Source organism: Macaca fascicularis, chromosome 3 (genome assembly GCF_037993035.2).
Source record: "Macaca fascicularis isolate 582-1 chromosome 3, T2T-MFA8v1.1".
NCBI classification, from domain to species: domain Eukaryota; kingdom Metazoa; phylum Chordata; class Mammalia; order Primates; family Cercopithecidae; genus Macaca; species Macaca fascicularis.
In genome coordinates, this window is record NC_088377.1 from 47,753,679 (window position 1) to 47,780,628 (window position 26,950).

Below are 26,950 nucleotides of genomic sequence, written 5' to 3' on the forward strand. Positions count from 1 at the left end.
CGATCTCAGTTCACTGCAACCTCCGCCCTCCTGGGTTCAAGCAATTCTCCTGCCTCAGCCTCCCAAATAGCTGGGATTACAGGCATGCGTCACCACACCTGGCTAATTTTTTGTATTTTTAGCAGAGAGAGTTTCACCATATTGGCCAGGCTGGTCTCGAACTCCTGACCTCAGGTGATCTAGCCGCCTTGGCCTCCCAAAGTGCTGGGATTACAGGTGTGAGCCACCATGCTCGGCCTAAACAAACAAACATTCTTAGGAGATGAATTCCACATGGTTTTAAGAAGCAAGGGGTTTATCTGAAGTTCAGATAGAGAAAGGTGAAAGTGTTAAACATTTTATTAATGTCAAGTTTTAAAAGCTTCACATTGGGGTTATACTTGGGTTACACTAAGATAGTGGACTGCAGCTTCTTAAAGAAGTTATCCTTTAGCACTGGGTTGTTGGCTTAGGAGTTATGGAGCTTGGCTATTTTTTTGCTAAGCATTCATAATCTATAAATTCATAATCTTGGTCTAGGACTTGGCTCAGTAAAGTTAGGCTCTCATCTTCTTCCTTCAGGAGAGAACAGACACTGTTATAACCTCCAGGATTCTCAGCACATTATCACTGCACATTTGGCAAAATGCACCTTGTAACCAAATCGACCCTCTTTCACCATGTTTAAGCAGGTAGCTCAGTAGCAATTAAGTACATTTACACTGTTGTGCAATCATCACCACCACCCACCTCTGGAACTTTTTCATCTTGCACAACTGAAGCTTTGTACCTATTACATCAGGAGTCCCCAACCACCGCCCTGTCCCCGGTCCATGGCCTATTAGGAACTGGGCCACACAGCAGAAGGTGAGCAGCAGAGCAGCAAGTGAAGCTTCGTCTGTATTTACAGCCACTCCCCATCACTCACATTACCACCTGAGCTCTGCCTCCTGTCAAATCAATGGCAGCATTAGATTCTCATAGCAGCACAAACCCTGTTGTGAACTGCACCTGCCAGGGAACCAGGTTACACACTCCTTATGAGAATCTAGTGCCTGATGATCTGTCACTGTCTCCTGTCACCCCCAGATGGGACTGTCTAGCTGCAGGAAAAAAGCTCAGGGCTCCCACTGCTTCTGCATGATGATGAGCTGTATAATTATTTCATTATACATTACCATGTAATAATAATATAAAGTACACAATAAATGTAATGCTCTTGAATCATCCCGAAACTATCCCCTAACTCCCCATCTGTGGAAAATTTGTCTTTTATAAAAACTGGTCCCTGCCAGGTGCGGTGGCTCACGCCTGTAATCCCAGCACTTTGGGAGGCCAAGGTGGGTAGATCACGAGGTCAGGAGATCGAGATCATCCTGGCCAACATGGTGAAACCCTGTCTGTACTGAAAATACAAAAAATTAGCCTGGTGTGGTGGCGGCGGGTGCCTGTGGTCCCAGCTACTCGGGAGGCTGAGGCAGGAGAATGGCGTGAACCTGGGAGGCGGAGCTTGTAGTGAGCCAAGATCATGCCACTGTACTCCAGCCTGGGTGACTGAGCGAGACTCCATCTCAAAACAAACAAACAAACAAACAAAACTGGTCCCTGCTGTCAAAAAGGTTGGGATCACTGATTAAATCACTCCTCATTCCCTCCTTCATCCAGCACCTGGCAAACACCATTCTACTTTGTTTCTATGAATTTGATGACTCTAGGTACCACATCTAAGTGGAATCACGTAATATTTGTCCTTTTGTGAGTAGGTTGTTTTTAAATGCAGTTTTGATAGACATAGAACACCGTCCTGACAATGAGTAAGCAAATGATGGGTATAGCTACTACTTCTAGTCCAGAAATCTTTACCCCGGAATTCTTGGATAAGCCCCAGGGATCAAACCCCCTTTAACAGATGAGTCTCTTTTTATTTGGGATGGCATTTCGCTCTGTCGCCCAGGCTGGAGTGCAGTGGCATGATCGCAGCTCACTGCAACTTCTGCTTTCCAGGTTCAAGTGATTCTCCTGCCTCAGCCTCCTGAGTAGCTGGGATTATGGGCGCCTGTCACCACACCCAGCTAATTTTTGTATTTTTAGTAGACACGGGGTTTCGCCATGTTGGCCAGGCTGGTCTCGAACTCCTAATCTCGGGTGATCCACCTACCTCGGCCTCCCAAAGTGCTGGGATTACAGGTGTGAGCCACTGCACCCAGCTGAGCTTATTTATGAGGTTTTCATAGGAACCATTAACCTGGAAAATGCTTATCACCATTATCACCATTCTGGGTCTGGTCTCCTTTGAGAACTTTTTTTTTATTTTTTAAGACAGTCTCGGCCAGGCACAGTGGCTCACGCCTGTAATCCCAGCACTTTGGGAAGCCAAGGCGGGCAGATCACGAGGTCAGGAGATCGAGACTATCCTGGCTAACATAGTGAAACTTCATCTCTACCAAAAATACAAAAAATTAGCCTGGCATGGTGGCGGTGGGTGCCTGTGGTCCCAGCTACTTGGGAGGCTGAGGCAGGAGAATGGCATGAACCCGGGAGGTGGAGCTTGCAGTGAGCTGACATTGCGCCACCGCACTCCAGCCTGGGTGACAGAGCAAGACTCCGCCTCAAAAAAAAAAAAAAAAAAAAAGTCTCACGCTGTTGCTCAGGTTGGAGTGCAGTGGCACAATCTCAGCTCAAGCAATCCTCCCACTGCAGCCTCCCGAGTAACTGGGATTACAGGCACATGCCATTACGCCTGGCTAATTTTTGTATTTCTTGTAGATATGGGGTCTTGCTATTTTGCCCAGGCTGGTCTCAGAGCTCCTGGGCTCGAGCAATCCACCCGCCTTAGCCTCCCAAAGTGCTGCAATTACAGGCCTGAGCTACCACACCTGGCTTGAGAGCTTTTTTTTTTCCTTCTCCTCGGAGATGGAGTTTTGCTCTGTTGCCCAGGCCGGAATACAGTGGCACCATCCTGGCTCACTGCAATCTCTGTTCTGGGGTTCAAGTGATTCTCCTGCCTCAGCCTCCTGAGTAGCTGGGATTACAGGCACAAACCACCACACCCAGCTAATTTTGTATTTTTAGTAGATACGGGGTTTCGCCATGTTGGCCAGGCTGGTCTCGAACCCCTAACCTCGAGGGAGGCCTGCCTCGGCCTCCCAAAGTGCTGGGATTACAGACGTGAGCCACTGCTCCCAGCAGAGAGCATCTTCTTGGTCCCAAATCAAGATTAACTGCCGGCCGGGCGCGGTGGCTCAAGCCTGTAATCCCAGCACTTTGGGAGGCCGAGGCGGGCGGATCACAAGGTCAGGAGATCGAGACCACAGTGAAACCCCGTCTCTACTAAAAATACAAAAAAGTAGCCGGGCACGGTGGCGGGCGCCTGTAGTCCTAGCTACTCAGGAGGCTGAGGCAGGAGAATGGCGTGAACCCAGGAGGCGGAGCTTGCAGTGAGCCGAGATCGCGCCACTGCACTCCAGCCTGGGCAACAGCGTGAGACTCCGTCTCAAAAAAAAAAAAAAAAAAAAAAAAAAAGATTAACTGCCTCAGCTAACCACACCATCTACCTGGTCATATTGACTGTATGGTCCTTTATTTTGCTGATAAGTTACCTTTGACACTTAAGAGAAGTGTCACTCTGTAAACTCCTAGCCCCATGTTGATCTGGTCATGAAATAAATGTGAGGTTGCCTTCCTCATATGAAAAATTTCTGATATAAGTGCAAATCAAACCACAATGAGATTCCACTTTATACCCATGAGGATAGCTATTACCAAAACACCCAGAAAATAACAAGCGTTGGCAAGGGTGTGGAGAAATTGGAATCCTCATGCATTGTTGGTAGGGATGTGAAATGGTACATCTACTATGGAAAAGAGCATGGTAGTTCTTCAAAACTTCAAAATGGAATTACCATATAATCTAGCAATTCCACTCTGGGTATATATACTCCAAAGAACTGGGCCAGGCGTGGTGGCACACACCTGTAATCCCGGCACTTTGGGAGGTCAAGACAGGTGGCTTGCTTGAGCTCAGGAGTTTTAGACCAACCTGGACAACATGAAGAAACCCCATCTCTATTAAAAAAAATACAAAAGTTAACTGCTGTCATGGTGGTGCATGCCTGTAGTCCCAGCTCCTTGGGAGGCTTAGGTAGGAGGACTGCTTGAGTTTAGGGAAGTCAAGGCTACAGTGAGCAATCATTGCTGCCACTGCCTTCCAGCCTGGGTGACAGAGCAGGGCCCTGTCTTTTTAAAAAAAAAAAAAAAAAATTGGAAGCAGGGACTCTAACAGGCTTACACACCCACGTTCATAGCAGCGTCTTCACCATAGCCAAATAGTAGAAGAAACTCACATGTCCATTGACAGGGAAATGAATAAATACAATGCGGCATATATATTCAATGGAGTATTATTCAGCCTTAAAAAAGAAAGCAATCCTGACATGCTACAACACGGATGAACCTTGAAGACCGTATGCCAAGTGGAAATACATCAGTCACGAAAGGACAAATGCTGTACCAATTCCACTCATGAGGTCCCTAGAATAGTCAAATTCATAGAGACAGAAAGCAAAATGATGGTTACTGAAAGGGCTGGGGGAAAGGTGTGTTGGGGACTTTGTAGTTAACGGGTAGGGAGTTTCAGTTTGAGAAGATAAAAACTGTTGTGGAGACGAGCCGGGCGTGGTGGCTCATGCCTGTGATCCCAGCACTTTGGGATTACACCGAGGCGGGTGGATCACTTGAAGCCAGGAGTTTGAGACCAGCCTGACTAACATAGGGAAACCCTGTCTCTACTAAAGATTAGCTGGGCGTGGTGGTACATCTCTCTAATCCCAGCCACTCAGGTCACGGAGGCTCAAGAATCAACTGAATCTGGGAGGCAGAAGTTGCAGTGAGCCGAGATGGCGCCTCTGCCCTCCCGCCTGGGCAACAGAGTGAAACCATCTCAATAAATAAATAAATAAATAAATAAATAAATAAATAAATAAATAAATAAAAAGTCACTTTAGCATCAAATCCTCTCCCCTGCCATACCTCTCCCAAAAAGGAGACCAGTAAAGTGAAGTTTTAAGCCAGAGGCAGCGGGATAAGCTCCTAAGGAATTCGAACAGCTTCCAGGCACCAAGAAGCCACTACTCAAAGATGACCTGATACAGCACGGGTAGAGGAGACACATTAACTTCAGAGGATGTGGCGGGAGAGAAGCCCACCTGCCCAGTCACCTGCCACACGCAACAGCCCAGGCCCCGGCAGGGTCACCCGCTGCAGAGCTGCCCCACCAGGACCCCTGGACACTCCTTCGCACTCGTAAGTCACTTACCTCACCAAAGTGCTTCTCGATGATGTTCAAAGCCGCCCGGCCAATTTGACGGTTCTCATGCAGTTGTAAAGCCTCAATTCTATCGATCCCACCAAGTTCTTCTATCAGAAGACACAGGCTTTCCTTCTCAGACAGTTTCTCTGCCGCCTGTGGCCAAGTATAAGGGGACATGAGACCCCCAGCAGGAGCCCTTGTAGGGTGGGACCTCTGCCAGTCCTCTAGGGAGCTGCCCCCAGTGGAAGCAGACCAAAGCCTACCACTCCTGAATGGATAGTTGCAATTTCACTCTTCCCAAATTGGTTGAAAATTACATGATCTTCCTCCCATTTCAGGTATCCACGTTATACAGACATATATCATAAATACAGGGCCGGGCGCAGTGGCTCATGCCTGTAATCCCAGCACTTTGGGAGGCCAAGGCAGGCGGATCACTTGAGGTCAGGAGCTTGAGACCAGCCTGGCCAACACGGTGAAACCTCATCTCTACTAAAAATACAAAAATTAGCTGGGTGTGGTGGCAGGTGCCTGTAATCCCAGCTACTCAGGAGGCTGAGGCACAAGAATTGCTTGAACCAGGAGGCAGAGGTTGCAGTGAGCTGAGATTGCACCATTACACTCCAGCCTGTATGACAGCATAAGACTCAGTCTCAAAAAAAAATTAATAAAGAAGATACACAGGGAAGACTCAGAAGGTATCACAATTTTGTTAACATTTTGTGTAGAGACAAGATCTCACTGCATTACCCAGATTAGTCTCCAACTCCTGGCCTCAAGCGATCCTCCTGCCTTGGTCTCCCAAAGTGCTGGGATTATAGGTATGAGCCACTGAATTTGGCCCAAATATCTTTTTTTTTTTTTTTTTTTTTTTGAGACAGAGTCTTGCTCTATAGCCCAGGCTGGAGTGCAGTAATCTTGGCTCACTATACTCTCTACCTCCCAGGTTCAAGAAATTCTCTTGCCTCAGCCTCCTAAGTTGCTGGGACTACAGGCACATGCCATGCCAGTCTAACTTTTTTGTATTTTTGTAGAGATGGGGTTTCGCCATGTTGGCCAGGCTGGTCTCGAACTCCTAACCTCAGGTGATCCACCTGCCTCTGCCTCCTAAAGTGCTGGGATTACAAGCATGAGCCAACGCACTTCACCCGAATATCTATTCTTTGTGTCGTTTGATCCAAGTTTTAGGATGTCACTGGGTTGAGTTTCAAATCTAGTCTTGACTCAGATCATTCTTTTCAAGAAAATTACATTAAAAAGATGCTTAAAGTGGGCTTCTAAAAGGAGCTCCCCAGTGTTACTTTGAAGCTTTTCAGATGGTTTTGTCACCTATAAAAGAACCTTAACTAAGCTGGACACGGTGGCCCATTCCTGTAATCCCAGCACTTTGGGAGGCCGAGGTGAGAGGATCACCTGAGCCCAGGAGTTTGAGACCAGCGTGGGCAACATAGCAAGACCCCACCTCTGCTAAAAATACAAAAATTAGATGGGTGTGGTAGCACAAGCCTATAATCCCAGCTACTTGGAAGGCTGAGGTGGGAGGATCACCTGAACCTAAGAAGTTGAGGCTGTAGTGAGCTGAGATCACGCCATTGCATTCTAGCCTGGGTGACAGAGTGAGATCCTGTTATATTTATATTTATAATTTATTTATAGAGACAGACTCTTGCTCTGTCGCCCAAGCTGGAGTGCAGTGGCTTGATCTCGGCTCACTGCAACCTCCACCTCCTGGGTTCAAGTGATTCTCATGCCTCAGCTTCCTGAGTAGCTGGGATTACAGGCGTGAGCCACTGTGCCTGGCTAATTTTTTTGTAGACATGGGGTTTCACAATGCTGGCCAGGCTTGTCTTGAAATCCTGACCTCAGGTGGTCTGCACACCTCGGGCTCCCAAAGTGCTGGGATTACAGGTGTGAACCACCATGCCCAGGCAAAAAATACTAATTTTTTAAAAGGACCCTAACCAAATGAATCTAGCTAGCCTCTGAGATTGCCCTGATGATCCCTGACCCCTGGTGCCCAAACCCCATGTAGTTCCCCACTCACATTGAATGGGGGTGACCTGTATAACCAATAGGATGTTGTGGAAGTGACAGAATGTGACCTCCAAGGTCAGGTCATGAAGGACATTGAGGCCTTCACCTTGCTTTTAGACCCCGTACTCCATAGGAAGCCAGCTGCGTGATGTGAGGACACTCAGGCAGCCCAATGGAGAAGGTCCACGTGTCCAAGTGACTTCCCAGCCATCGTGTGAGCCTCCTCAGAAGCCAATCCTCTTGGCCAGGCATGGTGGCTCACACCTGTAATCCTAGCACTTTGGGAGGCTGAGGTGGGAGGATGACTTGAGCCCAGGAGTTAGAGAACAGTCTGGGTAACACAGAGAGACCCCGTCTCTACTAAAAATACAAACATTGGCCAGGCGTGGTGGCATCTGGTTATAGTGCCAGCGATTCAGGTGGCTGAGGTGGGAGGATTGCTTGAACCCGGGAGATCAAGGCTGCAGTGAGCTAGAATCACAGCACTCCAACCTAGATGACAGAGCAGAGATCCTGTCTGTCTCTGCCTGTCTATCTCTGCCTGTCCGTCTCCGTCTCTCCGTCTCCGTCTGTCCGTCTCTGTCTCCGTCTGTCTGTCTCCGTCTGTCTCTGTCTCCGTCTGTCTCTGTCTCTGTCTGTCTCTGTCTGTGTGTGTCTGTCTCTGTGTGTATCTGTCTCTGTCTGTGTGTCTCTGTATGTGTCTGTCTCTCTGTGTCTCTGTCTGTCTGCCCCTCTGTCTCTGTCTCTATAAAAAGACAGCTATAGCCACTCCCCACCCTGAACTATTAGTGACTGCCCCTTTATCTGATTTACTTTATCCGTAACTCCCTACCTGATGTGTCTGTCCTCCGTCTCCCTACTCATACCTAATGCCCATTACAGCAAGGACTGTCATAGTCTGAGCATCTGAAAAAATATCTGGCACACAGACATTTGTTCGAGAAAACGAAGACCATGGTCCTTCGAGATGGCTCCTTTTGTGTTTATCCACAGGACACACGGACAGAGGAGGGTGGAGGGATTGGGGGAAGAGAAATAATCCAACTTGGGTTTTGTTTTGAGACGGAGTCTGGCTCTGTCACCTGGGCTGGAGTGCAGTGGCACTATCTCGGCTCACTGCAACCTCTGCCTCCCGGGTTCAAGTGATTCTCCCACCTCAGCCTCCAGAGTAGCTAGGATACAGGCGTGCACTACCATTCTGGCTAATTTTTGTAATTTTAGTAGAGACAGGGTTTCACCATGTTGGCCAGGCTGGCCTCAAACTCCTGACTTCAGGTGATCCACCCGCCTCAGCCTCCCAAAGTACAACTTGAGTTTTAAGAGCCACATTAAATGCCTATATCCAGTTGGAGACAGCTATTTACAAACCAACCTGTTCAGAACGGCTCACCTGGAGGATGCAAGAGATGACATCGAGGATGATGAGAACAATTTTAACATCTGGGGCTGTGAGCAGATTCACCAGTGGCTCCAGGACCCCAGAGTGGACGAGCTGGATCAGCTGATCCATGGTGGCCCCTGTTGCAAAGTTCGCCACCATCCAGACAGCCTCTTTCTGGACTTTAAATTCTCCCTGCAGAACAAGGACGTTTACATTCTCTACAGATCCTGAAGAACCTAAATATAGGACACCAACTTGGTTCACATTCTTGGGAGGCTGGTGACAGCCAGAACTGCATGTATGATTTACATAGAATGCCTTGGCTACCTGCCTCTAGTTCTTTTTCTTTTATTCCCCCCCTCACTCTGTCACCCACGCTGGAGTGCAGTGGTACAGTCTCAGCTCACTGCAACCTCCACCTCCCAGGCTCAAGCGATTCTCCTGCCTCAGCCTCCCGAGTAGCTGGGATTACAGGCACTCACCACCATACCTGGCTAGTTTTTGTATTTTTAGTAGAGACAGGGTTTCACCATGTTGGCCAGGCTGGTCTCAAATTCCTGACCTCAAGTGATTCTCCCATCTCGGCCTCTCACAGTGTTGCGATTACAGGCATGAGCCGCCATGCCCAGCCCCTGCCTCTAGTTCTTGATCAGAAGATGGCATCTTTGGAAAGCCAAGAAGCAGGCAGGCAGACTCAGGTGGGGTCTTAGAGGGAAGCCCTAAGATCAAATAGGCTCATTTGCCCACATCAGGCTAAGGGGAAAAATTGAAACTGACATTAACCGATTCAGGTAATCTACATAGACTAGGAGTTATACTTTGGGTTTAGATGACAGTAGCCTATGTCTGCATTTTTAGTCTTTCTGATCTAATAAAGTTTGGCCAAGAAGCTATAAGGCTGGGCACACAGATACAACCTAAGGGACCAAGCCAGCCCAGAGGTGACAGAAAAAATATCACTCACGTCGGGCGCGGTGACTCACACCTACAATCCCAGCATTTTGGGAGGCCGAGGCAGGTGGATTGCCTGAGCTCAGGTGTTAGAGACCAGCATGGGCAACATGGTGAAACCCTGTCTCTACTAAAATTAAAAAAAATTAGCCAAGCATGGAGGCATGCACCTGTAATTCCAGTTACTCAGCAGGCTGAGGAAGGAGAATCGCTCAAACCCAGGAAGAGGAGGTTGCAGTGAGCCAAAATTGTCCCGCTGCACTCCAGTCTGGGTGACAGAGCGAGACTCTGTCTCCCCAAAAAAAAAAAAAAAAAAAAAATTGCTCAGTAAATCTTTGCATTTATAAAGTGCACTCGGCCAGAGATACAGGAGGAATTTATCTTCTACTCTTCTATTCCTGGGCAGGATTTATTCCCAATTTATGGCTGGGGAAAACTGACCTCAGTGTAAAAACAAAACAAATAACTTACGGCTCCAAGCAAGTTCTAGTTCAAAAGATACCACTTGAAATATAAGTGCTCTTTGATTCATAACTAGATATTTCTCACTAGAATATGTACAGATTCACAGGGGTGTGCAGGACCGGAAGTACTGAATAGGTCGGAAGATGCTATAATTTGGGTAACACACCTAGCCTTTCTTGCCTAGCTTGTCATACGTGGTGCACCCTGGGAACTCACCACCCAGCCTGAGAACAAGAACACCGCCAGTAGCTTCTCCTCAATGCCATGAGACTCCATCTGCCTCCCCACCCCCAGCCCAAGGTAACCACTCCTGACTATAAATGGTTTAAACATAGCTCATTCCTTTAAAGGTAGCAAAAAGAAAAATGCCAAGGATAGTCGCGCTGCTGCAAAAGGGGAATGCAAATCAGGAGAAATAATGAAGTTTTTTTTGTTTGTTTGTTTTTGAGACAGAGTTTTACTCTTGCTGCCCAGGCTGGAGTGCAGTGGCACGATATTGGCTCACTGCAACCTCCACCCCCCAGGTTCAAGTGATTCTCCTGTCTGAGCCTCCCAAGTAGCTGGGATTACAGGCACCCACTATCACAACCTGGCTAATTTTTTGTATTTTGAGTAAGGATGGGGTTTCACCATGTTGGCTAGGCTGGTATCGAACTCCTGATCTCAGGTGATCCACTTGCCTTGGCCTCCCAAAGTGCTGGGATTACAGGCATAAGCTACTGTGCCTGTCCCGTGTTTTTTGTTTTTGTTTTTGTTTTTGTTTTTGTTTTGAGACAGGGTCTCACTGTGTCACACAGGCTACAGTGCAGTGGTACGATCCTAGCTCACGGTAGCCTTGACCTCCCGGGCTCAATTGATCCTCCTACCTTAGCCTCTGAAGTAGCTGGGACCACAGGCATATGCCACCACGCCTGGCTAATTTTTGTATACATATACTTTTCATAGAGAAAGTTTCACCACATTGCCCAGGCTGGTCTCATACTCCTGAGCTCAATCTATCCACCTGACTGGGCCTCCCAAAATGTTGGAATTACAGCCGTGAGCCACTGCACTCAGCCTGCTTTAGTGTATTTCTACATTTAGATTTGAATTTTGACATTACCACTTTCGTCAATTTAACTTGGCTTTTTCCTTCCGTGTATGATATCACCATAGCATGATATGTTTGTCCTGCTAAAAATAAAAGCTCCACCCTCTTTTGGTAGGGAGAGAATAGATGGCATATTCTTTGAACACCACTTAGACATAAGCCAATATTTACTAGCTCTTGAGCTTTCTGGATGCTTGAGCCATGGGGTCACCTTGTCATTGAACAATGCTTGTTCCATCTTCCAAATCTTTTAATGAGTTCTTCAGAATGGAACGCCCCCTTCCTTTTTTTCAGGCAGAGCTAGGACTGAGGTTTCATAGCTCTGCTGTGATCTCAGTCTGCTTCTGCGCCTGTGTCTGGATTCCTGAAGGAGTTCAACCCAGTGCTATTGAAAAGTAGTCCTTTGCCATGGTTGCTGTGTGCGCCACTTACGTTTTTTAGCACGGCCACCAAGGGAGGCAAGACATCGTAGGCAAGCAGCTGCTGGATGTGGTGACAGGGCCCCGCCGCTACGTTGCTCAGGGCCCAGGCTGCCTCCTTCTGGATGGAGGGCTTGTTGTGTTGCAGGAGCTGGGGGAGCACGTTCAGCACGCCCGCGTCGATGGCCACCTGCGTCTGCTCATCTGTGCCCGTGACGATGTTCCCCACGGTGCGGAGAGAAGGAGTCTGGAAGAGTAAGGCTAGAAGTCTAAGTATTTCAAGTCTATCCCAGGAAAGGCAACACTCACACCAAGTTCTGTTCCCTCCCAAACACTGTCATGCTATAGCTGATGGTTGTCTAGAAGACCGAACAGGAATTGTATCTGTGATCATTATTTATTCAATTCATCTATGGCCTTTTTACTTTAAGGGAGAGGGTCTTACTGTTATCCAGGCTGGAATGCAGCTCACCGCAGCCTTCAACTCTTGGGCTCAAGTGATCCTCCTCCCTCAGCCTCCCAAGTATCTGGGACTATACGTATGTGCCACCATGCCCGGCTAATTTTTAAGATTTTTTTGTGGAGACAGAGGTCTTGCTATGTTGTCCAGGCTGGTCTCAAGTGATCCTGCCTTGACTTCCCAAAGTGCTGGAATTACAATCATGAGCCACTGTGCCTGGCCCTTGGATGTTTAAATGTAATTTAAAGGAACTTTCTGGCTTCCCACTTGTTTGGCTCAAGTGGGATAGAAATCCCCAAGAAACACTGTTGTACTTTTCATACGCTTTCAATTTCATCATCAAATGTTAAGTTGACTCTAGTTTTGTTTTTTGTTTTTTTTTTTTGAGGCAAGGTCTTGCTGTTGCCCAGGCTGGAGTGCAGTGGTACGATTTTGGCTCACTGTCACTGCAACCTCTGCCTCCTGGGTTCAAGCAATTCTCCTGCCTCAGCCTCCCGAGTAGCTGGGATTACAGGTGTGCACCACCACGCCCGGCTAATGTTTGTATTTTTAGTAGAGACGAGTTTTCACCATGTTGCCCAGACTTGTCTCAAACTCCTGACCTCAAGTGATCTACCCACCTCAGCCTCCCAAAGGGCTGGCATTACAGGCGTGAGCTACTGTGCCCAGTGACTATACTCTTTATCATGTAACAACGACTGAATTAGTATTTATCACCAGTGTCAAGCTTGTTGCATATTTAATTGGAGATCATGAGATCTCAATGCCATTATGGTGTGATCAGAAAACCCTTCACAATAACTCAGAAGATCCCCAGGACAGGTCTCTCATTGAACTTAAAACAACTCTCCTATAATAGCTGACTATGGCTTTATTCAGATTTCTCTGCGCTGTAGTGGCAGCCCCAATAAAGCGCCCAGCAACAGTTCTAGAATTTTCCTAGCCTATTAGGCTACTTACCTGATACTGAAGTGAGAGGTAGAAGTGGTACTTCAGGCCAGTCATGGCCTTACCAGGGCAGCTCCAAATGGGCCCCAGAAACCTGGGGGTAAGCAACTTCTTAGAGAATTTGCTTCTCCACTTTGGGAGGCCGAGGCGGGTGGATTACTTGAGTCCAGGAGTTCGAGACCAGCCTGGCCAACATGGTAAAACCCCGTCTCTACTAAAAATATAAAAATTAGCTGGGCGTGGTGGTGCACACCTGCAGTCCCAGCTACTTGGGAGGCTGAGGCAGGAAAATTGCTTGAACCCAGGAGACGGAGGTTGTAGGAAGCCAAGATCGCATCACCGCACTCTGGCCTGGGCAACAGGGGCGACAGAGTGAGACTTCGTCTCAAAAAAAAAAAAAAAAAATTTCTTATCTCATACTCTCCATGCCCCTAGCACTATCCCCAACCAACTCGACATCTGAGAAATCCTATGCTAATCTCTAAATAGATGATCACTAAAGCTGCAGAATATGCAACATTAGGCAAAAGATTAAGAAAATAAAGAGCAGGCAGTGTAAAGACATCTTCAATATAATAAAATGCACCCACGTTTCAAAGCAGTATCTGATGTAGGTGGCATAGCAAGGCGGCAGGGTACAGTGGCTCATGCCTGTAACCCCAGCACTTTGGGAGGCTGAGGTGGGCAGATCACCTGAGGTCAAAAGTTCAGGACCAGCCTGGCCAACCTGGTGAAACCCTGTCTCTACTAAAAATACAAAAATTAGCTGGGCATGGTGGTAGTGGGTGCCTGTGATCCCAGCTACTCAGGAGGCCGAGGCAGGAGAATCGCTTGAACTCGGGAAGTGGAGGTTGCAGTGAGCCAAGATTACGCCACTGCACTCCAGCCTGGGAGACAGACTCTGTCTCACAAAAGATAATAACCTAGAAAAGCAATTAGTAATGGTTTCACTAGCTTTCTGCCTATATCTGAGCTAGTCTAAGAGAACAAACTGGGGAGAGGATAATGGTTTTTTTTTGTTTGTTTCTTAATCCCCAGCATCTCACTGTGTCACTCTGGCTAGAGTACAGTGCGCCATCATAGCTCATTGCATCCTCAAACTTCTGGGTTCAATAAATTCTCCCAACTCTGCCTCCCCAGTAACTGAGACTACAGGTCTCAGCCAAATTTTTTTTTTTTTTTTTTTTTTTGAGATGGAATCTCATGGTCATCCAGGCTGGAGTGCAGTGGCATGATCTCAGCTCACTGCAACCTCCACCTCCTGGGTTCAAGGAATTCTCCTGCCTCAGCCTCCCAAGTAGCTGGAATTACAGCTGTGCAGCACCACACTCAGCTAATTTTTTTGTGTTTTTAAAAAGAAATTTTTGTATTTTTGTATTTTTACAGCTGTGAGCCACCATGCCTGGCCTTTTTTTTTTTTTTTTTTTTTTTTTTTTTTAAAAAGGAGATGGGGTCTCACTATGTTTCCCAGGCTGGTCTCAAACTCTTGGCCTCGAGCAAACTGCCTGCCTCAGCCTCCCTAAATGTTGGACAGGCGTGAGCCAGTATACCCAGTGGAATTTTCTTTTATACTTGTGTAAAAAATTCAAATGTTATGATGAGCTTATACACCCATTCAGTATAAGCCAATTTGCTAAAGTCTACACATGTAGACCGCTAGAAGGAGACGGTGTGTGAATAGTTCACTGGGTGGTGGGATTATAAGTAATTTCACTTGGTACTTTTCTTTTTCTAGTTATCCAGTTAAGAAAAAGTCAGTTACTTAACACCCACTAGGATTTGACATCAAAATAGATTCAAGCTTTTGGCTAGAGAGTAGCAAAGATGGGCAGGCATGGTGGCTCGCGCCTCTAATCCCAGCAGTTTGGGAGGCTGAGGCAGGAGGATCCCCTGAGGTCAGGAGTTCGAGACTAGCCTGGCCTACATGGTGAAACCCTGTCTCTACTAAAAATACAAAATGAGCCAGGTGTGGTGGCGGCCGCCTATAATCACTGCTACCTGGGAGGCTGAGACAGGAGAATCACTTGAACCCTGGAGGCAGAAGTTACAATGAGCTGAGATCGTGCCACTGCATTCTAGCCTGGTTGACATAGCAAGACTGTCTCAAAAAAAAAAAAAAGAATAGCAAAGACCAGGGAAATGCAGATGACAAGCCTTGCTCCAAAACCTGCTAAAGTGATTATGACTCAAGGACTCGAATCCTCAGGGCCCAGGATTACATTTACCAAGACATTGAGTTCTGAACTGGTCATGAGCACTACCAGCCTGGGCAAGACCCCTGTGTCAACCACTTGGCCTATGCGTTTGTTGCAGCCATCGGTGAGGTAGGACAGTGCCCAGCAGGCATCCGAGAGAATCTCACTGTCCTGGTGCTGCAGGAGGTGAAGGAGGGCCGGCAGTAACTGCTTCACTGCAGAGTCACAAGGATATGGGTTCTTGTTTCGGCACAGATTCGACAAGGTCCACGTGATGTTCCGCAGAAATGTGATCTGTAACAAGGAGACTGCCTCCAGCATTGGGTGCAAAGGAGAGAAAATGTAGACAGCAGTGTGTTCTTGCAATTTCCAATCAATATTGTGGATCAGCATGAACCAGAGCTTTTTACAATTTAACTATTTTCAGACAGCCTTGCTCTGTCACCCAGGCTGGAGTACAGTGATGCAATCTTGGCTCACTGCAACCTCCGCCTCCCGGGTTCAAGTGATTCTCCTGCCTCAGCCTCCTGAGTAGCTGGGATTACAGGCACCCGCCACCACGCATGCCCAGCTAATGTTTGTATTTTTAGTAGAGATGGGGTTTCACCATGTTGCCCAGGCTGGTCTCAAACTCCTGATCTCACGAGATCTGCTGGCCTCAGCCTCCCAACGTGCTGGGATTACAGGGTTGAGCCACTGTACCGGGCTGAACCAGAGCTTTTGAACTACAAATAGAAATGTGTTCTAGGCAGTGATGAGTATTAGGGATACAGAATGAGCTTTGTATTTCACATTTCAACGTTAGATGGAAGTTTCCTCGTGTCTTTCAAAATGTTCTTTCCCACTCTACTTGATGACCTAATTCTATTTTTCATTGACAACAAGATCAAGCAGGAGTTACTTGGTCTTCCCACTGGTCTAAAACACTACCAGCATGTCATCCCCAGATTTCTAATCTTCTATTTGAGGATCGGTCTTCCTACTCTGCCTCTGGATCCCATCCCTTTCAGCCTTTTATAATTATTAGTTTTAGTTTCAGTAGAGACAGGGGTCTTGCTATGTTGCCCAGTCTGGACTTCAACTCCTGGGCTCAAGTGATCTGCCTACCTCGGCCTCCCAAAGTGCTGAGATGACAGGCCTGAGTCACCACACCTGGCCCTTACTTTTTGCCTTTAGAGATTCTGCCCAGAATCATCCCTGCCCCTAAATCACTCCCACCAGTAAGGAAACATTCTGGGACTGTCAGCCCCTCCCTTTCTGGCCCTTTCAGCCATCACTCTACTTCTGTCTTTCAGAGTCCACCCTCAAAGAGGCATCTGTATTCACTGTCTACCTCCCAGATTCTCAACTGTTGGGGTTGTTGAGAGAGGGTCTCACTGTGTTGCCCAGGCTGCAGCGCAGTGCCATGATCATAGCTCGCTATAGCCTCAACCTCCCAGGCCCAAGTGATCCCCCTACTTCTGCCTCCTGAGTAGCTGTGGCTGCAGGCATGCTTTTTGTAGAGAAAAGTCTTGCTAGGTTGCCCAGGCTGGTCTCAAATTCCTGGGCTCAAGGGATCCTCCCACCTTGGCCTCCCAAAGTGCTGGGGTTCCAGACATGAGCGCCTGGCCTCCAGTTGTTCTTCAGGCCATTCTAGTCGTGTTTCTAACCCTTCTTTGGGGTTAAGGATGCTTCTTGGTCCTAAAGGCACTTTAGGATGTTTAGAATGGCTACGTCCCAGACCCACCTGCTTCACCATCTCTGCTATATAATTTTTTTTTTTTTTTTTTTGAGATGGAGTCTCGCTCTGTCACCAGGCTGGAGTGCAGTGGCACAATCTCAGCTCACTGCAAGCTCTGCCTCCCGGGTTCAAGCAGCTGCTTCTTGGTCCTAAAGTTCCTGTCCCTCTCAGCTGTGGTTAGTAGTCAGCCCTTCCCTTTCGAGGGAGCTCTTGGCCAGGCGCAGTGGCTTACACCTGTAATCCCAGCACTTTGGGAGGCCGAGGCGGGTGGATCATGAGGTCAGGAGTTCAAGACCATCCCGGCCAAGATGGTAAAACCTCGTCTCTACTAAAAATACAAAACTTAACCAGGCATGGTGGCACGTGCCTGTAGTCCCAGCTACTCAGGAGGCTGAGGCAGGAGAATCACTTGAACCCAGGAGGCAGTGGTTGCAGTGAGCCGAGATTGTGCCACTGCACTCCAGCCTGGTGACAGAGCGAGACTCAGTCTCAAAAAAAAAAAAAAAAACACACTAAAAAAAAAAAACTAAAAAGAAAAGAAAGAGCTCCTCTTGGCAACTGTGACACCAAGCCTGGTTTTCTATGGCCAAAAGATGAGCTGTTTTTACTCAGTCTTTTTGGCAGGCTCTGCCTGACTTTAGAATCTTAGAGCCCACAGGACTGGGTCCCAGGCTCTCCCCACATTCTAGGTCAGGGGTTGGCAAGCTTTTTCTGTAAAGGGCCAGATCGCAAACATTTGTAGCCTGTGGCTTCTGTGGCAACAACCATGGTCCTTGTAGCCCAGACAGTACGAAATGAAAATGCGTGTCAGTAAAAATTTTTTTTTTTTTTTTTTTTTTTTTTTTTAAAGAGACAGGGTCTCACACTGTCACCCAGGCTGGAGTGCAGTGGTACAATCACAGCTCACTGCAGCCTCAAACTCAAGCAATCCTCTCACCTTGGCTTCCCAAGTAGCTGGGACTACAGACGTGCGCCACACCACTCCCAGCTTGATAAAACTTTATTTATAAAACAAGCAGCCAGCCAGGTCAGGTCTGTGACCCCTGGCCCCAACTGACCTTGCCTGGCTGGGTGACATATACACATATGTCATCTAGCAGGACACATCAATCCCACTCTACTGCAATGGTGTCTCTAACTCGCCTCAACTTCACGCCTGCAACGAAAGCTCCAATTTTTTTTTCCCTGCACTTTTCCCCTTTCTCTAGGAAGACAATCATGTGAACAATCTAACCTGAAACCTAGGGGCATTCTGGCTTCTAGGTGTCTCCCTTTCATGTCTAGGATGGCTATGTCCCAGACCCACCTGCTTCAGATCCACTCTGCTATGTAATTTTTTTTTTTTTTTTTTTTTTTTTTTTTTTTTGAGACGGAGTCTTGCTCTGTCACCAGGCTGGAGTGCAGTGGCACAATCTCAGCTCACTGCAACCTCCGCCTCCCAGGTTCAAGCGATTCTCCTGCCTCGGCCTCCCGAGTAGCTGGGACTATAGATGTGTGCCACTACGTCAGGCTAATTTTTGTATTTTTAGTAGAGACGGGGTTTCACCATGTTGGCCAGGATGGTCTTGATCTCTTGACCCACCCACCTCGGCCTCCCAAAGTGCTGGGATTACAGGCGTGAGCTACCGCACCCGGCCTCCCTCTGCTATATAATTCTAGAGCCGGCAGCCAGAAGGACCTTTCTGAAACATCAGACCACTCGACTCCCTTGCCTCAAAATCCTCCAAAGCCTCCTCGTTGCCTGCAGGAAGGTGTCTAAGCCCTTTTCCTGCTTGCCTTTTTTTTTTTTTTTTTTTTTGAGACGGAGTCTCTCTCTGTCGCCCAGGCTGGAGTGCAGTGGCCGGATCTCAGCTCACTGCAAGCTCCGCCTTCCGGGTTTACGCCATTCTCCTGCCTCAGCCTCCCGAGTAGCTGGGACTACAGGCGCCCACCACCTCGCCCGGCTAGTTTTTTGTATTTTTAGTAGAGACGGGGTCTCACCATGTTAGCCAGGATGGTCTCGATCTCCTGACCTTGTGATCCACCCGTCTCGGCCTCCCAAAGTGCTGGGATTAAAGGCTTGAGCCACCGCGCCCGGCTCCTGCTTGCCATCTTAAGTGTTCTCTACTTAAACTCTCTCAAGTCATGGCTAGTCTTTTTTCGGTTCAACTATGTCAGATTTTTCTCCCATCTTGAAGGTTTCTGAGACGGAGTCTTGCTCCGTTGCCCAGGCTGGAGCACGGTGGCGCGATCTTGGCTCACTGTAACCATCACCTCCCGGGTTCAAGCAACTCTCCTACCTCAGCCTCCCGAGCAGCTGGGACTACAGGCACGTGCCATCATGGCTGGCTAGTTTTTGTATTTTTAGTAGACATAGGATTTCGCCATATTGGTCAGCCTGGTCTCAAACTCCTGACCTCAGGTGATCCACCCACCTCAGCCTCCCAAAGTGCTGGGATTACAGGCGTGAGCCACTGTGCCCACCTGAAGGTTTTGAACATAGTCCTCTGGCTTCTCTTCATTTTTGTTTGAGGCAAACCTAGAACCCAGTTCCTAAACCAGAAGTCCTCTTCAATCAATAACCACAATCAACCAAACCTTGACTCCAAGCCTCAAAAGAAGATCCTGTTCCCCATGAACAGAACCGGGGAGACAACCCATTTAAGCCGGAGGTTGCACATTTTTTTTGTGTGAAAATGTAGACCTTGGCGATGACCATGAACAGCAGGATATAAATAACTCTCACAAGCTTAGCATTCCAATAATGGAACACTAGGCACATATGCTAAACTGTGACCCTAGAATGGAGATTTCAGTCATCTATTTTGCAAGATGGTAAGCTTGTAGGCCTCTTCCAATGCCTCAAAGAGAAAGATCAGTGCTACGGGCCCCAAAAGACAGAGCTGAGTCAATCTTTACCTAAAATGATACTCAGTCCTAAGCCTCATTATTATTGGTTTTTTTGTTTTTTTTTTTTAAGAGACAGAGTCTCAATCTGTCACCCAGACTGGAGTGCAGTGGTGTGATCTTAGCTCTCTGCAGCCTCCATCTCCTGGGCTCAAGCAATCCTCCCACCTCAGCCTCCTGCGTAGCTGAGACTACAGGTATGCGCCACCATGCTCAGCTGTTTTTTTTATTTTTAGAAGCAAGGTCTCACTATGTTGCCAGGTTGGTTTTGAACTCTTGGTGTCAAGTGATCCTTCTGTCTTGGCCTAGAAAGCACTGGAATCAGACACAAGCCACCGTGCCCAGCCCTGAACCTTGTTTGTAGGGTCCTAAAAGGCCAGGCAGCAGCGACATGATCTAGCATTGATTTGGAAGTACTTCCCAATTTCTCAACATTAGAATATGTTACCTAACAAGGTTCTCTCTCATTTAAAGACATTCCCTTGGCTCGGTACTGTGGCTCACGTGCATAATCCCAGAACTTTGAGAGGCCGAGGTAGGAGGATTGCTTGAGGCCAGGAGTTCAAGACCAGCCTGGGCAGAACAGTGAGGCCCCATCTCTATTAAAATTAAAATTTTAATTCAAAAAAAAAAAAAAGAGAAAGAAAAAGACACTCACCGGTAGGGTGGGTGAAATCAAGGCTAGCAGATGTGGGATGGCATTGTTTGAGATGACGCTATCTCTGAACTCTGGGCCGTCACCTACAAATAGATCAGAATGTGACATTCAGAGAGAGAACAAAGACAATCCTGAAGTGGGCGACTAATTTTTTTAAGAGCGTGCAAAGGGCAAGAGATAAAACCTCATTCCCGGGTTTAGCAAGTAGGTAGTATAGCCACGTACTAAATTCTGTATCTCTGGCGTGGCTGGTGGGTGGACAGTCCTGATGTAACAGGCAGGCATCACACAGCAGCAACTGCTAGAAGCAGAGGCTGTGGGCATAGTAGAGCCAGCCAACTCAGCCGAGGTGGGCTGGTGGCATCTCACAGCATGGTTCTCAGGAAGACGAAGGCTGGTGCAGGCCAAGTTGTCTTCCCAGAAGACCTTGGCACAGGGCAGTAACTTCCAATGCAACTCAGAACAAAGTCTGGGGATCTGTTGGTGCTGGTGACCAGTCACCGGCTACTTTAGCTAGGATAACAATTTTAGACCCTAGAAGTCTCTATTTGTATTTGTCATCCATCAAGGCAAGGAGTCACATTGTACCATCCAGTCTTGCCCACTTTACTGCACCAAGCGAAATGAGAGACAATTTCTCTAATAGGTACTTTTTCCTTGTGCAACTTTTGTTGTTATTTTTTTTGGTGGGGGGGTGGTGCAGGGGAGGGGGAAATAGGATCTCACTCTGTCGCCCAGGTTGGAGTACAGTGGTGTGATCATAGCTGACTGCAGCCTCGACCTCCAGGACTCAAGCAATCCTCCTACTTCAGCCTCCTGAGTAGCTGGGAGTACAGGCACGCACCACTATGCCTGGCGAACATTTTTATTTTTTGTACAGATGAGGTCTCACTACATTGCCCAGGCTGGTCTTAAACTCCTGGGCTCAAGTCATCCTCCCACCTCTACCTCCTAAAGTGCTGAGATTAAGGGCATGAGCCACTATGCCAAAGCCTCTGCAAACATTTTTTTGTTTTCTTTTAGCGGTTATTTTATATTCTGTTTGCTAATTCCAATATGTGGAGTCCTTGGAGGTCTAATCATACTGTTTCTGATGACTCAGTCACAGGGGGTTGTTGCTTCTGTGAACTTGAAAATGCTAATAGTTGGCTGATCTTAATTTGTCAAAATCCTGAGGGACCTAATTGAGTTTTCCCTAGAAAGTCACTGGATTAATGTCAGTCAAGAATCTGGGGCCGGGCGCGGTGGCTCAAGCCTGTAATCCCAGCACTTTGGGAGGCCGAGACGGGCGGATCACGAGGTCAGGAGATCGAGACCATCCTGGCCAACACAGTGAACTCCCGTCTCTACTAAAAAAATACAAAAAACTAACCAGGTGAGGTGGCTGGCACCTGTAGTCCCAGCTACTCGGGAGACTGAGGCAGGAGAATGGCGTAAATCCAGGAGGCGGAGCTTGCAGTGAGCTGAGATCCGGCCACTGCACCCCAGCCTGGGTGACAGAGCGAGACTCCGTCTCCGGAAAAAAAAAAAAAAAAAAAGAATCTGGGGGCTTCCAACCCTGCAGCACTAATTCACTACACCATGCAGGAAACAGCATCGAGTACCACATTCAGAAAGGTAGTCTTAGGATTCTACTTTCAGGGAAGGCTTGTTAGCCCAAACCAAGGAGTTTTCTTTGTTTTGTTTTGTTTTGTTTGTTTTTGGCATGTTCCCTTAGCAGCCTCCACGGAAGGCAGAGTCCTTCTGGGGTCCCGAGTTATGTAAGGGTCTGTCATAAACTCCCACACTGCATAAGCCAAAGACTTGTTCTTGAAGCCACTAAGCCCTGAGGCTGTAGGACCCTGGTGTTGGCAGATGTCTCTAGTTAGCCTGTGGCTTCAGTATACACTGTATCATCCTGTTCCAGCTTCAATATTTGCCCTCTAAACTTGGATTTGAGGGTTCTTGGTGTTTTGAAACAGTATCTCCCTCTGTTGCCCACACTGGAGTGCAGTGGCATGATCTCTGCTCACTGCAACCTCCTCCTCCCAGGTTCAAGTGATTCTCCTGCCTCAGCCTCCCGAGTAGCTGGGACTACAGGGCACGCGCCACCACGCCTGGCTAATTTTTGTATATTCAGTAGAGATGGGGTTCCACCATGTTGGCCAGGCTGGTCTTGAACTCCTGACCTCAAGTTATCCGTCTGCCTTGGCCTCCCAACATGCTGGGATTACAGACATGAACCACCGTGCCTGGCCTGGCTTTGAGTTTTGAAACAGCTCATTGTACCCTTGCCAGCACTTCTGGGTATTTACATGGCAAGGGGTTCTGGGACATCGAGTATACTCCACCACCCAAAGAACCCTTACGGTATCCTACACACCTGGCCCCCCGTCTTCTTAGCCCACTAAGGGGAGAGTCTCACCGGCTATATTACCAAGAGCCCACACTGCCTGTTCACACACAGCCACGTTGGAGGAAGACAGGAGCTCGATCAAGGGCTGGATGGCTCCCCCTTCTACCACGGCTCGAGTCTGCTCCGAAGTCCCCGAAGCAATGTTGGTCAGGGCCCAGGCAGCCTCAAACTGCAAGCAGGGGTAAAGTGATGACTTCAGGAACTCCACCATCCTGGGAATGAGGCCCGCTTCAATGACCAATTTCAGAGGGGGGTTCTTTTCCTGGGATAGCATTTTCCTGTTCAATCAAAGAGAGGGTGGGGAGGGGGAGGTCATGTGAGGGAGGTATTGAGGACCTCCTTTTAGGCCAGGTGCAATGGCTCACACCTGTAATCCCAGTACTTTGGAAGGCCAAGTTGGGCAGATCACTTGAGGTCAGGAGGTCAGGAGATGGAGACCAGCCCGGCCAACATGGTGAAATCCAACATGGTGAAATCCCGTCTCTACTAAAAATACAAAAATTAGCTGGGTGTGGTGGTGCACGCCTGTAATCTCAGCTTCTCTGGAGGCTGAGGCAGGAGAATCACTTGAACCCAGTAGGCGGAGATTGCAGCGAGCCAAGATCATACCACTGCACTCCAGCCTGGGTGACAGTGAGACTCCGTCTCAAAAGAGAAAAAAAGAAAACCTCATTTTATACGTGTTCTTGGCATTCCTAACTATCAGATGAGCCACATAGCTGGGCCGGAGCTACTTAACATCCTAGCATTCAGCCGATAGCATTTTTCAGTGGTAAATCAACATTTTCCCCTTTAAGGTGTTATCTACAAGATGAAATTTCTGTAGAGGCCAATGTAAATTAAGCAATTCATCTCTGACAACACATCGTACCTTTTAAATTGCCCTCAAGGACAGTGTAGAATAGCAATTTTGTCTTTTAGACGGGCTAGCCTTTTCTTGTGTTTTACGGGCATGTTGCTAATGCCAAGGAACCAAATAGGCCACTGGAGCTGTAACCACCACTGGAGCTCATTGCTAACTATGAACCTGCAACAGCAGAAGTCTGTTTGGAGATACCTGGCTGTCTGGGTGGCCTGGAAACATAGGACTGGATCTGAGCTATTCACACCTTTGATTATTTCACCCAGATTGAGGCTGACCTGCAAGGAGAGACACATTTCAGGTCAGATTCTCTGCCAAAATGAACTGTAAACATCACTTACTCTAGCCATCATCCATCTGATTAAAACAGCCTGGCTTGAACAGGATGTCCCATCTTGCATGCTGTTCTATATTTGGGGAGGGAAGAATATAGTCCATAGATCTCACAGATCTGTGTGACCCTTCCCACTCTTAGGGGAGAAGTAATTCCTATCATTACTTGGATCCCCAGAACATTATTATCCCATGCAGTAAGAACATGCTAGTGAACACAAAACAAAATGGCAGACTAAGGACGTCCAAAAAATTATCTCCTCCACAGGGGCAATGGAAAACTGACAAAAATAGAATCAACTTTTTCAGCACGGTAGAAATTGACCAAAGGCTGGCGGCCAATTGTTTTATTCAAGCCAGGAAGTGTTTATCCAAGAAAGACAACTGAATCGCTGTAAGAATCATGAGAGCTTTGTGGCATTTTGACTTGCCCTATTCCCACCCACCCTCAGCTCCATGGTAGCCTTGAAAACCAACAGTCCACAATCATTGTGTAAAACAACAGCCTCACAGCCACCAGAAGAGGTAAAATAGGTAGGTGCTCCTTTGGAGCCTCATTCCCAGAAAATTATTATTTGATCTGTCTGGTCATACCCTGAAAGATCCTACTTACAGACTGCTTTGACTCAGAGCTTACTCAGTATGAAAAGGCTTTTCCCTAAGAATATATGTTGAAAACAGAGGAAGTTGTTTAACTTCACAGCTACCTGAGAGGTTGAATAAGAGTTGAGATAAACAGGCTAACAAAAAAAACTTGAAAGGAATATTATGTGTAGGGCTATGCATATGCTTTAAACACACACACGTGTACACACACACACACACCCCTAAGACCCTCAGCTCTTACCTCTCGCTGACCTTGAGGCTCTGTGCAAACAGGACGTAGAGGCTTATGGCAGAATTGTCAACTACTTGGCTGAGTGGTGAAAGCATGCCCCCAACACAGAGCTTCTTGGCAAAATTTGAGTGTTCTTTTCCTTGTGGTTCCGAGTGTTAAAGTGAATCTCTAATTATTAGTTGACCACTAAGCAAACTGAGCAGATACTTCAGCAGCCACACATCACAAAAAATACAGATTTTAGATAATTAATTCAGAAATTACTAATCACACCCAGCAACAACAACAAACCCTGGGGCAATGGAAAACCTGGTTTCTAGAGTTGTTACACTACTTTAAATGACTAGTTTTCAACAAAGATTATGAGACAAGCAAAGAAATTGTGACACACACATATACATATATATGTGAAAAAAGCAATCAATAGAAATAGTCCCTGAGGAGACCAGATGTTGAACTAGACAAATATTTTAAATATAGTCAAAGAACTAAACCATGACTAAAGAACTAAAGTGCAAGAATGGTGTCTCACTAAATAGAGACTATCAGTGAAAGATAACAGTTACTGGAAGGAGCCAGATACAAATTCTGGAATTGGAGAATAACTGAAACAAAAAATTCACTAAAGGGGCTTAACAGCAGATTTAAGCAGACATAATAAAGCAGCAGTGAAGCTGAAGATAGGCTAATTGCAATTATCCAGTCTGAGGAAGATAACACACACAAGAGACTGAAGATGAAAATTGACAGATCTTTAGAGATCTGTGGGACATCATCAAGGATACCAACAAATGCAGAATAGGAAGGAGAAGAGGGAAAGAGGCAGAAAGTATATTTAAAGAAATAATGGCCAAAGAAATTCCCAAATCCAATAGATTAATCTACACATCCAAAAAGCTCAATGAACTCCAAATAGAATAAATTCCAAGATCCAAACATTTATAATCTAACTGTTGAAAGCCAAAACTATAGAATCAAAAACATTGAAACCAGCAAAAGAGAAGCAATTCATGTACAAAGCGTCAATAAGATTAACAGCTGATTTCTTATCAGAAAGCATCAACGCCAAAAAGCTGAGGCGCAGTGAGCCAAGGTCGCACCTTTGCACTCCAGCCTGGGTGACAAGAGTGAAATTCCATCTCAAAGAAAAAAAAAAAAAAACTTTACCATCTTTACAAAAATTTCTCGCTCATTCTTCGAGGCTAGTATTACTCTGACACCAAACCAAGGATATTACAAGACAAGTATACACTAATATCCCTCATAACTACTGATGCAGAAATTCAACAAAATAGGAGGAAACCGAATGCATAAACTTTTGAAACATATGGTCAACATATTGGTCATCATGATGAATTAGGATTTGAACTCAGGAATTCAGAAGTGAATTTAACATGTGAAAAAAATCAACATAGTACCCCGTGTATTAATAAAGGGGGGAACCACATGATAATCTCAATGCAGAAGAAACATTTAACAAAATTCAACATACTTCCATAATTTAAAAAAAAAACACTCAACAAACTGGAATAAAAGGCAACTTCTGATAAAGGCATCTACAAAGAACTCAGAGGTAGCCTCACACTTAATGGTGAAAGTCTAAAAGGTTTCCCCCAAGATCAGGAATAAGACAAAGATGCTGCTCTTTTCACTTTTATCCAACATGGCATTGGAAGTTCTAGATGCATTAATTAGGCAACAAATAAAGTGCATACAGATTGGAAAGGAAGAAATAAAACTATTTGCAAGTGACATCATCTTATATGTAGAAAATCCTAAGGAATTTACACAAAAAGCCTAGAGCTAATAAATTCAGCTAGGTTGCAGAATTGATATACGAAAATTAATTGTATCTTTAAACACTAGTAGTGATCAAAAATCAAAATAAAGCAATTTAATTTACAACATAAAAAGAATAAAATGCTTAGTAATAAATTTATCAAAAGAAATCCAAGAGTTATATGCTGCAAACTGTAAAAATAAAAAATAAAAAAATAAGGAGAACAGAAATGAAAAGGTATCCCATGT

At 46.6% G+C, this 26,950-nt stretch overlaps 1 protein-coding gene across 2 annotated transcripts in view; it reads right to left on the bottom strand.

Moving 5' to 3' along the window:
• Positions 1–321: 321 nt before the first annotated feature.
• KPNA7 (karyopherin subunit alpha 7) overlaps positions 322–26,950 on the bottom strand; it is a 46,882-nt gene continuing 20,253 nt past the window's right edge. The window contains exons 4-11 of one of the 2 annotated variants that reach the window (XM_005549124.5): positions 23,947–24,029; positions 22,899–23,167; positions 20,495–20,577; positions 15,261–15,524; positions 11,641–11,874; positions 8,712–8,894; positions 5,294–5,440; positions 322–555 (exon numbers count right to left, since the gene is read on the bottom strand). In XM_005549124.5, coding sequence (XP_005549181.3) covers positions 469–555; positions 5,294–5,440; positions 8,712–8,894; positions 11,641–11,874; positions 15,261–15,524; positions 20,495–20,577; positions 22,899–23,167; positions 23,947–24,029 — 1,350 coding nt within the window. In that variant the 3' untranslated portion in view covers positions 322–468. The remainder of the gene's footprint in view (positions 556–5,293; positions 5,441–8,711; positions 8,895–11,640; positions 11,875–15,260; positions 15,525–20,494; positions 20,578–22,898; positions 23,168–23,946; positions 24,030–26,950) is intronic. The other variant, XM_065541694.2, reaches the window with a different exon arrangement.